The 13,647-nt window shown below is 36.8% G+C and overlaps 2 protein-coding genes across 3 annotated transcripts in view; one reads left to right on the top strand and one right to left on the bottom strand.

Annotated features, from left to right (window-relative positions):
- tmtops2a (teleost multiple tissue opsin 2a) overlaps nt 1–13,647 on the top strand; it is a 47,824-nt gene that overhangs the window by 28,226 nt on the left and 5,951 nt on the right. Inside the window, exons 2-3 of the mRNA XM_079841494.1 lie at nt 5,491–5,816; nt 7,505–7,738. Coding sequence (XP_079697620.1) covers nt 5,491–5,816; nt 7,505–7,738 — 560 coding nt within the window. The remainder of the gene's footprint in view (nt 1–5,490; nt 5,817–7,504; nt 7,739–13,647) is intronic.
- The window catches only part of st6gal2b (ST6 beta-galactosamide alpha-2,6-sialyltranferase 2b), a 50,374-nt gene continuing 47,257 nt past the window's right edge, over nt 10,531–13,647 (bottom strand). The window contains exon 7 of one of the 2 annotated variants that reach the window (XM_079841492.1): nt 10,531–12,194. In XM_079841492.1, the coding sequence (XP_079697618.1) occupies nt 11,947–12,194 (248 nt within the window). In that variant the 3' untranslated portion in view covers nt 10,531–11,946. The remainder of the gene's footprint in view (nt 12,195–13,647) is intronic. The other variant, XM_079841493.1, reaches the window with a different exon arrangement.

The raw sequence follows: 13,647 nt of genomic DNA, 5'->3' as shown, positions 1-13,647 counted from the left end.
ATTTTAGCAGGCAGCCCTACCAAAAAGACACATATTTTACCCCCCAAACGCGGAGAAATTTTTACCGGAGAAACACGATTGGGCTTGTTTTGGGCTAGTTTTGAGTAGCAATTGGGCGAATTTTGTTGTGAAAACCTGGCAACCCTGGCGCACCCGTTTGATTTGAGTTCAAGAGGCTGTATTTCTGCTGGACAGGTAATCTTTCATTTTGATTATACATTTAAATTTTTATACATTATACAGTTTTCATGAAGCATGTCTCACTAGCACACGTAGCTGCCTAATATAGCTAACATAACATTACTTAGCATAAAGTTACAATGTTATACACTTAGCGAACCATTAGTAGAGATGATAAATACTCAATATGCTTAGCTCAAGTTGATCGCTGTCGTGTTGAATTTCGCAAAATGTAACTTTAGATAACAAAATGCATGTGTAAAAGCTAGTACACCACATCCAGGAACTTTTTTTAGAACTAAGTTAGCTTTAGCTACTACCCTCTGTCTAAACTCTTTTACGATGTTCACAGGGAACTTTACCTGCACGTTTATTTCCGCAGTTTGTTTTTATATACTCTACCAATGTTTATGTTGATGTTTTTATCTTGTATCTGTGTGTGTCGTAGACACTGTGTTGTGTGTGTATTTTAAACTTTACCAGTATCGTTATTCTAGCTTATTTGTTTATATTCACAATGATAAAGTTAGATTTTTATTACATGTGATTCTGACATGATGTCACTACATTCACTTCTTCTCCGTACGTTTCAGGTAAATAATGCGTCTTTCAGCTGACCTGATCGTGGTCGGCGTAGCGCGTTCATGTGTTTTGGGGGCGTGGCTTTGGAAAGAGCCCAGAAGCGAGAAGGTGGAGTGAATGGAAATAATGAGCTGTCTTTAAAACAGTCGTGAGAGGTCTACAGACACTCAATTTTTATACTTTCTTTTTCTGAGTACTTACATTTTAATTATGTATTGATATATAAAGAAAGTTTAAAAAAAATTGGAAAAAAAGTTTTTTTACCAAATCCTACCTACCCTACCTTTAAAGAAATGCCATGGGTTGAATACAAGTTTAGCTTTGTTGATAACATTTGTGAACCAATTTAGTTCTGGTTATTTAATTTGATTGGCTGAGTAGCATTCCAAGAATTTCCTAGTTAAAATTGGACATGAATGCCCTCTCAAGTCATATTTACCACTGGGAACCTCAGGGATAATTTTGATACTTAAGTTCCCGAGATGGGCGGGCCACAAACTTTAAACATGGTGGAGGGGAGAACGATTGCTGCTGTGACTGGTATTCTTTATTCGTTTTTTTTCCCCATAACAGTTACCTCGCCTCGTCTTGTCATTAATGTAATGCATATTTACAAATATAAATAATCATTTGAAGCGTATTGTATGTTTACACACATCAAAAATAGCCTTTATTTGACCGAAATTCCAGAATCATCAGCCAGATCTAGATAGCGCAGTGAATGTTTATATGGTTGTCATTGAATTAGACGGTAAATAATATTTTGGCTTTAATAAGACTTTCCCAATAATTAAGCAAGAATAAACCTGGTAACATCCATGATTCCTGTTCTTTCCACCAACAAAGCACTTGAATGCAAATCATTTATTGAACCAAAAAAAAAATCATTCAGGAAACTAAACACCACTGCTGTTTTGTTGTTGTTTTGAGACACACAATGGTTGATTCTGCTTTGACTGCTTTGGTTTGGAAATTTTTTTTGTTGAAACATTTTGTTTATTGAACTGTTGTAAAAAAGCAATAGCAAACTGAAAAATGTGCAGTATGTCAGTAACATGCAAATTCAAATCCCTGGAATATTAGATTCTCTGCAATAACAGCACACATAGTACTTTTCCTTCTGTATAAAGAAGGATTCATGTGAAAGACAAGTTTTTAATGAATACACAAGTTTCACATTTCTGGTTCTACACCAGTGGTTCTCAACCTTTTTTACTCCAAGGCCCCCCTCCTCTGAATCAATACTGCAAACTAAAGCCCATCTATGATGCACATTAAGATTCTCCAACCCAGTTGTCCTTATAATCCTCCTTCATTAAAAACTCAACAAAAACTCTAAAACAGTCACATAAATAGGCTTAGGTGGTAGCAAGTTGATACCAGAAGGGTGCAGTCGTGCAATACTTTAATTCAAAATTAAATAATATTAAAAAAAGTGACATAGGCCAGCTCCTGGCAACAGCTAAAAACAACTGTTTTCTAACCCCGGCACAAACCATCATTACTGATAGAGAATAACTCCCTTTGGGGTGGACTTTGTGCTTTGAAACTTTACAGATTTTTTTCATGCTCAAACAGCAACATTACACACTGAAGAAAGTTGAAAATGTAAAAAAAAGGAAAATAGGTCCTCTTTAACGCCCTTTAGAATGAAAGCTGCAGTGTCTGACAGTGTTCAACAACATACTCATAATAGGAAAATTACCCTGTAATCCTCTTCTGTGTTTCTGGAGTGCAAATATGTTCAGCTTTACTCTTGTGTGCCGTTTCTTGCATACACAGTGGCAAATGCGATAGCCTAAGATTCCGTCAACAGACTCAAAGATCTTTATTAACACAGACTTTTACATAATTAAAGGGAGAAAACAAAGGAACAGTGACTGTGGCCTTCATATTCTGGTGAATATCTGGTGAATTAGTGCCCATGATGAATTTTCATATCTGAATGTGGGAAAATAATCTGTTTTGGCGTGATATGAATGAACTTATTTGCATACAGGCAATAGAAAAAGATGTCTCATCACCCAGTCTGAAAAATCCCACACTTGCCCTTTGAAGAACATCATTATTGCCTAAAGGCATTTTCATTAATATGTAAAAGCAACAAAATGGGACTGCGATATTCTTCCCACTTTATGCTCTTGAAATAGCCCACTTTGTTTCTTGAAATAGCTAGATACCTGGGAATCGTTTCTATTTTTTCTTTTTCTTAAATCATAACATCACTGACATTCTGCTTTTCTTGGAATCCAACGTGAATAGAAAGGCAGATTGTTCCCTGTAATTATTTCCCATTTATTAACATGTCATCACTCCCAAAATGACAATTTATGTTTCCGTTTTCAGGCAATGAATTTGTGCATTGTCTGAAAAATTCTTTATCTTATTCATTTTTATGATGTGTACATAAATGCAGATAAACAGATATTCAAACTAAATTACTTGTATTATCAAACTGGTGCTGATTTTATTATCCTGATCATTTATTATCCTTTGAAAGTTCAAGAGTTCGACTAATTAAAATAGGGTTTTCTCATTAGTGTGTTCAGGGGCTATAGGGTTCTTTATTTTAGGAGATTTTAAATTTAAAAAAAAGATAAAGAAAGGGAAAAAAATTGTATGTACTATATTGATGTTATCATTCCAATTAGCTTTATAGTTTTTAACATTAAAAATAGACAAACATTGAGAAATAAATAAAATAGTGCATAATGGCTTGTAAAAAGAAAAACATAATTTGTAAACATTCATCTCTCCTTCCTTGAACTGTAAAAACATTGAAAAATAGTCTTTCATTGTATCTTTCTAGGAAGTGTCTCCTCATTGGGGATAACACAGTAACAGGAGTTACGTAATCAGATTGCTTTTTTCAATAAGTAACTACTTTGTTTTCCCATTTAATGACTGACACCTCTCCTGTCCCTATGTTGAGAGAATTCGGGAGTATGTTGCAGTGGCATTGTGTGTGATGTCTAAAAATGATGGTTATTGTAGTAATATGAACATGCATTTAATCATTTCACTTGCACAAAAACAGACTCAGTATTCCTCAAAATGAATAAAATCAGTGAAATGCAAACTCAGAATATTACGCAAACCTGCAATTATTAAATTACACAAATATACTTTGTTTAATATCATTGTATTAATCAATGTCTTTGCTGATGAGCAATGTCTTTGCTCATCCATACTAATAAGCAAAAATGACTTTAGATAAACATTACATTTGTGTTTTTTTGTTTGTTTTGTTTTTCTGAAGTAAGAGGGTGCTTCTCAATACTCAAATTGATGGTTCCTCATTTCCTCGCTCCTCCATCCTCCAGCCTGTGACCCAGAAACTGATTGAACTAAGCCATCTTGAAGGACATCTCAATTCTCTAATTGCACCGCAAGGAGGCGAGGAATGAGGAACAAGGAAGCTTCCTGAGGAGTCATGAGCGAGGTTACACAAGTGTATCCTTCCCTCGCATCCTGGGGGTGGGGTCTAAGATGTGAGGAAAGGAAGCTAGGATGCTCACATAAGAAATGAGAAGCACCAATGCTGCGTTCCAGTTAATTTTTACTAGGCCCTTCACTCGTTAACTTCCCTCCGTCTCGTTCACTCGGATGTGCGTCATTGCACGTTGCATGAGTGCCCACTACTGGAGGAACATTTGCAATGGACTGAACTGGAACGTCCTAAGCCCTTGATCACTTCGAATCCACTATGGAGTTGATGTATTATTTATTTTTTTCCTTTACGAAATAGTTTAATGTAGCATTCTATATGTATATAGGTGTATTTGGGTTATTTTAAATGTTTTTAAATATATCATAGAGTTGTTTGTGGTGGGGTAAATTAAACGCGATATGCGGTGACATCACAATCATGTTGCATTGTGGTATATGAAGCTGCCTGAAGTGTACATATGAAGACTCGCTCCCTCGGTCAAAATCGAGGTAGCAAGGGTCTGTCCATATAAACTTACCTTGTCCACTTCACGAAGTGGAACGCCCTTCAAAATGGCAGCGGGGATTCCCCCGAGGGGAAGTGCTTAGGGAAGTTTGCAAGTGCGTGTCTAAAACTGGAGTGGGACGCAGCACCAGAGTGTTGAAGTTTCTTCTGCAATCCAGAACGGCAGCACCTCTGTAAGGTTTGTTTGAGCTGTGCCCTCTAATGTTCAGGAGTGAATTTGCATTTATTTCAGCCTGAGGCTTTTTCATTTTACTTTTGGTCCGAAAGGGATTTTACATTTGTTGTTGTTATTAAAAACAAACAAACCAGCAAGCCCAACCCAGGTGAGAAAAAGTTATACAAAAAGAATGTAATACATGCATTACTTTTAAAAGTAACTTTCCCCAACACTGCTCTTCACTGTAATTCCTAAGGTAATGTTCTCTCTAACACATTGTTGGAACAATATTTATTGATCATATACAATATTTCTTATTCTTTATATTTTAGAAAAGGGGTCCCTCATGAGGGAGTTATCATATAATTAGATTGTATAAACGTGCCATAGAAAAAAACAAGAAAAAAACATAACTGATGTGCATCTTGAGACAAATCAATGGCACTGACATATTTTAAGATATGTCAGTGCAAGTTGCTTTCAGTTAAAACAGCTCAAACATATATTTTACTCTAGGAATAGGCTCAAGCCTTGTCTTTGAAACCAGGGTTAAATGTTTGAAAATCCCTGTTCTTTAACTGAGCATAAAGCCTAATTTCTCTTTTCCTCTTAACAGGGATTGTATCATTGATCTCTCTGGCAGTCCTTTCGTATGATCGTTACAGCACTTTAACTGTTTACAACAAGAGAGCCCCAGACTACAGCAAACCCTTGTTGGCTGTTGGGGGCTCCTGGCTCTACTCACTGTTCTGGACGGTTCCCCCCCTGCTGGGCTGGAGTAGCTATGGACTGGAAGGGGCAGGAACAAGCTGTTCGGTGACATGGACCGCCAACACCCCCAAGTCACATTCCTATATCATCTGCCTATTCATTTTCTGTTTGGGAATCCCTGTGCTGGTCATGGTGTACTGTTACAGCCGGCTCATATGTGCTGTCAAACAGGTACATTTCATCACACTCAATCAAAAGTTAAAGGGATAGTTCACCCAGAAATGAAAATGATCCCATAATTTACTCACCCTCAAGCCATCCTAGGTGTATATGACATTCTATTTTCAGACGAATACAATCGGAGTTAGATATAATGTCCTGGCTCTTTCAAGCTTTATAATGGCAGTCCAAAATTTGAAGCCCAAAAAAGTGTATCCATCCATTATAAAAGTAATTCACATGAAGCGAATCGTTTTTATGTAAGAAAAATATCCATATTTAACACGTTTTGAAGTAAAATATTGTTGAATATTGTCAAATATGTTGAATACGGATGGCAGTCTGCCAGAAGCTAGATATTTTACTTTATAACGTGATAAATATGGATATTTTTCTCACAAAAACCCATCAATTTGCTTAAGAAGGCCTTTATTAAGAAGGCCTTTATTGGCATCCTGGCCAAATTTGCCCATTGGCCCCTCTCCATCATGGCCTCCTAATCATCCCCATATACAGATTGGCTTCATCACTCTGTCTCCTTTCCACCAATCAGCTGGTGTGTGGTGGGCGTTCTGGCGCAATATGGCTGCCGTCGCATCATCCAGGTGGATGCTGCACATTGGTGGTGGTTGAGGAGATTCCCCCTTCTATATGTAAAGCGCTTTGAGTGCCTAGAAAAGCGCGATATAAATGTAACAAATTATTATAATTATTAATTTATTAACCCCCTGGAGTCGTGTGGATTATTTTGTATAATGCTTGGAAGAGCCAGGGCATATTTTAATTATTTTAAATTGTCTTCGTCTGAAAGAAGAATGCCTGGGAGAAGATAACCTAGGATGGCTTAAGGGTGATTTAAATAATGGGGTAATTTTCAATATTAGGTGAACTATCCCTTTAATATTACACTATTTATGTGTGTACAAATTTCTACAAATCAGATTTCACAACTCAAAACAATTGCCTGCAGTGCAGTTTCCAATCCTTTCTGGAACTAAACAATGCCTCTCTGACTCAAGCTCAAAGTAGGTCAGTATCTCAGACTCCAGATAAAGTTTAAACCGCCTCAAAGGATGTTTAAGCTGGCGATATCTGGAATCCACACTTTCTATTATGCTATAAAAAAAGAGATAAGTCAGCATTAAAAATAAAGTTTCCAAAAGGGGGTTTTCACATGCAGCAAAGCCATAGAAGAACCATTTTGGGTTCATTATAGAACCTTTAAGTGAACAGTTCTTAGTGTGGAGAACATTTTAATAACCTAAAAATCCTTTTTCCACTATGAAGAACCGTTTGCGCTATGGAAAGGTTCATAGGATGTTAAATGTTCTTCATGGAACCATCAATGCCAATAAAGAACCTTTATTTTTAAGAATGTACTGGATTCTTGCTTTTAAAAGTGAACATTTGTGCATTTACATTATAAAGAAGACCCTATATCAATTTGTTAAATGCGGTTCATTATATTTGGAATACATTTTACTATATCTGTTCCACATACACCTCATAAATTATGTAAAATTGTTGTTATTTCAGGACATCTTTATAAAGTATGTTCATGAACCTATGAGTCAGTGGTTCCTCCAAACCAGACTGTAGGTTCATTCTATAGTGGATCAGAAATCCTTTCATGACGGATTTGCATATACTGAAGACTGAAGTTCTGAATCATTGCTGTTGCTAATTTACATGTTTTTCAGGTAGGGCGAATAAGGAAGACAGCAGCAAGGCGGAGAGAGTACCACATTTTATTTATGGTCATCACTACAGTGGTATGCTACCTTTTGTGCTGGATGCCTTATGGGGTTGTTGCAATGATGGCCACGTTTGGACATCCGGGGATCATCACACCCATTGCGAGCGTGGTGCCTTCCCTCCTTGCCAAAAGCAGCACAGTCATCAACCCTCTTATTTACATCCTTATGAACAAACAGGTTAGACATTTTTAACTTTTAATTAACAATGAATCATGAGATATGATTTCTTATGATATACACTGAACCACATTGCTGCACAACATTTCTTCCACAAAATACATAGCTTTAATTGTCTTTACCAGTGGTGGAGGAAGTACTGAATCTCAGTACTTAAGTAAAAGCACAAATAACCAGAGACATGTTTACTTTAGTAAAAGTACCACAATGTCAACCCTACTTACATTTAAAATCAGGTACCTTTTATTTAAGTATTAAAAGTAAAAGTACTTGCATAACAATTTATTATCGTAATGTCTATATTCTAATAATAAAAAAAATAAAATACAAAACGTAAGGGCTGTGGCATTTTAATTAAGTTAGTTTTGGGTTAATGTATTTGTGCTTACCATCTGTGGCCCAGTTTACATTCTGACTTACAATTCTTGTTATCTATCAGGGTGATCTGCAGAGTTAAATTATTCTGAAGCAATATTCTCAGTTCAATCAGCTTCGACATATTTAAATCTGCATATTTATGATATTTTTACATTTTATAAAGGGCATTTTTCCCCTAATCTTATTAAAAATAGGCTATGCTTCAGCTTTCCTTTTATATTCTTAAATTTTATCAATAAAGTAAATTAGAATAAGACACTGTTACCAATCAAATTAAACAATTTACACTGAAAAAAATCTTATGAGATGTTTTAAATATTTTTAATACAAATAAGACATTTTGGAAAGAATGTTTAAAGGGTAACTTCAGTGATTTATATAGGCTTTGTATCAGTAGAAACCCGTTAGTATATTCAAAGTATGGTACTTTCCCCCCTCATATCCCCCTGAGACGAGAGAATTATGCAATTTATTTCTGGAAAAAATCCTCTGATGACACAAATATCGTCATTTTGCGTCATCGGAGGATTTTTTGGCCAGAGGCTAAAGACTACAGCCACTAGATGGAGCTGTTCCGCATGTTATCAACCCGCCCATAGGGGAGAGATCTAACGCACAGAATGTAAGACACAGACGGCCGCACGGACAATCATAACGGAGCGTGGTGCAGAGCAAAGTGAGTGTTTCAACTTTTCAGTGAATTCCTGTGATAGTTTATCTTCCATATGCGATCTGAAAACGTGCCAGACTGGAGCTTAATGTTACCTCAGCTCTGCTCAGCTCTTCGTGATGAATGAAATCTGACACTGCTGCGTCTGTGCCATGACTTTCGTTCGGTTCACTCACACTTTATTGAAAAGACACGTTCAGTTTTTAATTGTAGTGTTTATTCTCTAACTGAACGAAATTATTGTATTATGAAGATCAAAACGACGCTGGGGGCGGTGTACGGAGGGGCCTCGTAGGGCAGTGAAGCAAGTGCATTCTGGGAGTTATTGTCTTTCATCCACATGAGACAAAAATACATTTTATGTCTTTTCTCAGTCTAGAAGGCACCAAATAAAAAAAAAATATTTTCATATTTCTACTGCATAAATGACCCAGTTTACATACAAAGCTTAATGCTAAATCACTGAAGTAACCCTTTAAACATGAAACTAAACTGCCAGTAGGTGGCAGCAGGTCTTAATAAGTGAATCATTGAGTCGATTCGTTCAAACGGCTGAATCATTCAGGAATGAGGCAGGCCCTGTCCCAAATGGCACACTTAATGTGCACTTTCGGTCTTGTGGACTTACAATGGCTGCTGCGTGCGCATGTCCGTTAAGTGCACGAGACCGCAGGGTGTCCCAATTGTCATTTTAGGTCTCAGAAGGGTGCTTGCGAGCGCCCCCTTTGAGGTCGATATGCGCCCTCGATGCGCACTTCTGCCGAGCACGCACTGGTGTGGGTTACACAGCGGACTTCTTCCCGGCAGTCAAAGCGGCATTACGTCGGGAAAGTGCGGACTCAGAGGAAAACCGTTAGGGTTTAGGGTGCCATTTGGGACAGGGCCGCAGTCGTTTATGAGTGAGTCATTGAATCTTTGATTCAACCGATTCATTCAAACCGCTGTATCATTCAGTAACACACTGTTGCTGTGAGATGCGTTATGGTTCTGATGTGATCTTGGACATATTTTTGCTGCTGAAATAGAACAAAAACGGTCAATATTGCATCTAAAATGTAAGTGATTTAATGTTAATTAATTGTTTATGGAACTGTCATATGAAATCAGTGTCACATTTTCTGTCATGGTGTTATTCAGGAAAACAACACTCTTGGTTGTGTGATGTTTTTTATCTGTATTATATGTTATAAATTTAAAATTTCTCCTCATGAGGCTGCGCAAGCCTCAACAGCGCAGCTACTATCAGTTAATTATATTATATATTATTATCCACTATCGATCACCACTTACACTAAATTAATGCAGAATCATTCTTGCATTTTGGTGTTTGCCTAGTTATTTTTGTTATTGACCTTTTAGCTTGTCTGGTCGGGCAAGTAAATTCTCTTTCACTTGCCCCTTCAAAAAATTCACTTGTCCCTGACAAGTGGACACGCGTTTTTGTCGAGCCCTGAAGCTGATCAGAAAATGTAACAAATGTAAAGGAACGTTGTAGAAATGTAGTGGAGTACAAAATAGTAATATATTGGCTGCAAAATGTAACAAAGTAAAAGTCAAAAGTATGCACTATTGATTCTACTAAAGTAAAGTACAGATACGTGAAAGTATTAGTACTTCGTTACATTCCACCACTGGTCTTTACTCAGTATAAACCTATTTCCACAATAAAGAACACATTACCAGCCAATAGAAGGAAAATTGTCAAGTACTGAAATGATTGTAAGAAATGATAAATAACACTAAACCCCATTCAAAATGTGAGTTATTTAGACAATAACAGCAGGTAAGTATTGGTGCAGCCTGAAACGACACTTTCTGTCAAAACATATTACAGGCTTTTGAAATAAATGTACCAACTTTTTACTATATAGATAAAAAAAACCTGAAATTTCCACTGAAATTACCCGGAATTTGTCCCAGGAACATTTGGTCTGAAGTACCGTAAAGATTAGTCTAGTGACGTAGGACTGCGCACGACTTTCCAGTTCCCGCTGGATTTCATCCTCTGCATATAAGCTTAATAAAGCATGAACCTCGTCGTCTGTCCATCGGTCGTTTTTTAAACTCCATTGTTGATTCAAATAGCAAACAACACTTACTGCACGCACCGCAACACACTTTTAAAAATTGTGGTTGAAATAAAATACTGCGTGAACTCAACCAATCACCATGTTCAGCGCCTATGTCCCACCCCCGAAAGTTTCTGAACTTTGAAAAAGTACTACCTTGCGAGCAGGGACTTTTTGAGGAGGACATTTTTACCCAGAACTTCATCTAGACCCTGTTCCCTGCGGTCCAAACACACCGGGTACCACCCCAAAGTCCCTAGTTCCTGGGGAAAGTTCCTGCGGTGGAAACGCGGCTATAGAAATGATACGCACAAAGGTCAGTGAGTCCAACTTCTCAGAGAGGTCTGTCAGTATAGTTCACATTCAAAAAATTATTATGAAAAGCATAATTTATAAAATTTAAATTAAATCTTTTAAAAATGACATTGATCAATTCTCTACAGTTAACATCCAATTATCTAATGTCATCTAACTGATGAAAAGTGCAAAAGATTTATCCACAGAACATTATGAGCACAGCACAGACAGAAATGAGAAATCTCTTTCCATCTTGACTCATTTCATACTGTGGCTTACCACATTAAACATTCAAATAAAAAGGTAATCATTGATTAAACAAAAAAATTCCAACATTTAGGAAAATTAAAACTTACGTTTTTCAATCCTCTCTTCACACTTTTTTCTTTGTTATAATTAGAACAAACTAGAATTTGATTGCACTCTGGAAATAGTGTTAATTTGAGTAGTTCTTCCAAGTAAATTGATAATTTACTTTGAAACTCTCGCCTTGTCCTGCAATCCAAACATGTTTTGTAGTTACAGCATCTGTAATCTCTGAATTGAGGTCAGTTCTGACACTGTTGCCAATGTTAGCTTTAATGCCTTTTAGCATAAGAATCATATAAGCTGAAGCTTCCCTTCAAGACTTCTGTGAAAGTGCTCCTCATTATAATGTCTTGTCTCAGAATGTTCTAAGAACTATAGGTAAAAAAAACCCTATTAGATGACAAAAGTCTGTTAGTTTAAGTCAGTTGGGCTTGTACTGTCTTGAAGACCTGTACACCTTGTTATGATATATTAGAGTCTTTAAATCACAGCGGACAGTTGATCTTACTGAATCCTGGCAGTGTGACCTTTCCCTTTTTCTTGAGGTCCTCCTCAGAAGCTGTGCTCATGCGCTTGACAAGCAGTTTCTCATAAAGCAGAGGGTGGTATGCCCCAAATGTGCAGGCTGTGTCGTAATACTTCTCATGGTAATGGCACAGATCAGTTTGCCTCATAGAAGGAATGTACTCGTACACATGGACCTCCTCACAAAGGTTCATCATCATGACTGTACCTGTCACATAAACACACAGATACACAAAAGTTGATATATATTTATTAATAATAATTGTATCGAGTAGGCTACATGGGTCCAAGCAACACAATCTCATTGCAATCTGTAACTCTTATTTGTACATTAGTCTCATTCAAGTGAATTCTTATTTTTGTACGATCTGTTTATGACCCAGATATATTTAGGGAACATTCCTATATATATATATATATATATATATATATATATATATATATATATATATATATATATATATATATATATATATATATAAAATATATATTTTGATGTCATTTTGAACAAAATAAGGCCAAAATTAAGTTTGGCTGGAGTTAATTACGAGAGTTCGAAACCGTTTGCCAAAGCGAACTTTCCAGAAAGGTTTTCTTCAGATGATAAACACTTTTGAACTACCATTGGTCCGTGGCGATTACATAATAGGTAGGTTTAATCTTCACTGGTTCATTTATTCTGTTCAATTCGTGAACACACTAGAGAGCTGCTATATTGTAGAAATTGAAGTTATAATTCTAATTAAAAGTGACACTTTAAAAGTGACACAGTACATTAAACAGAAGAAAGAAAGTCAAACATACTTGGAATGACATGATGGTGAGTAAATGAAAGAATCTCCTCAAAGATCTTGTGGTTAAATCTATGTTAGCACAAAGTACACATTCTTTCAGCTGTGTGTACTGTGGTCTAATGGCCAACTCTGTGAACTGTTGTATTTTTGTTTTACATCAAGACTCTGTCATCTGCCTGCAGGCTGTTAACATACACAGCTTGACAGCACCCTGCCAAAATCAGACACAGACTTGTCTCACTGTATAAACGCACACATGCAGGGGGCACACACATCAAATACTTTGCATGTAGCCACACGCAATATGAAGGCCAATCAGGGCCCTGGATGGGCCGAGACCACTCAGCAAGCCAATCAGACATCAGGTCTCATGATATGAACAACAGGGCATCCACCCTTTGGGATAGCCAATCACCTTAGACAGTTTGTTTGTTCTGTGTACACATCTATAAGTTGCCATGGCAACAAAGTATTCCAAGTGTATTGACTAACATCAACCCTGCAGCTATCATTTGAGAACCAGCAGGGTGTGTGACTCATGTTCACTGTAGTTCAGGTCATGCCACCAAGACTTTTGTGTGGACTGGATTGAATTTAAGTAGCATCCCTAGGCATACTACAGAAGCTGTGAAGAGATGATCACATGGCACACATAGGTTTGAATGTAATCAACTCTGGTCTTGAGAAGTTACCTAACATCCGACATTTCATCAGAAGGAAGAAACAAGTGCTTCAAAATATTCCAGTCAATAATTATTTGGTCAATGACTAAAATGTATGCTCTATATTAATTATTCAAAAATACATTAAAAAAATGCAATTCATGCATATTAGAAACAGAATACGAAAAAACAAAACAAATGTATG

Source organism: Gobio gobio (assembly GCF_949357685.1).
Source record: "Gobio gobio genome assembly, chromosome: 17".
Lineage (NCBI taxonomy): Eukaryota > Metazoa > Chordata > Actinopteri > Cypriniformes > Gobionidae > Gobio > Gobio gobio.
This window is presented reverse-complemented; position numbering and strand designations above follow the sequence as displayed.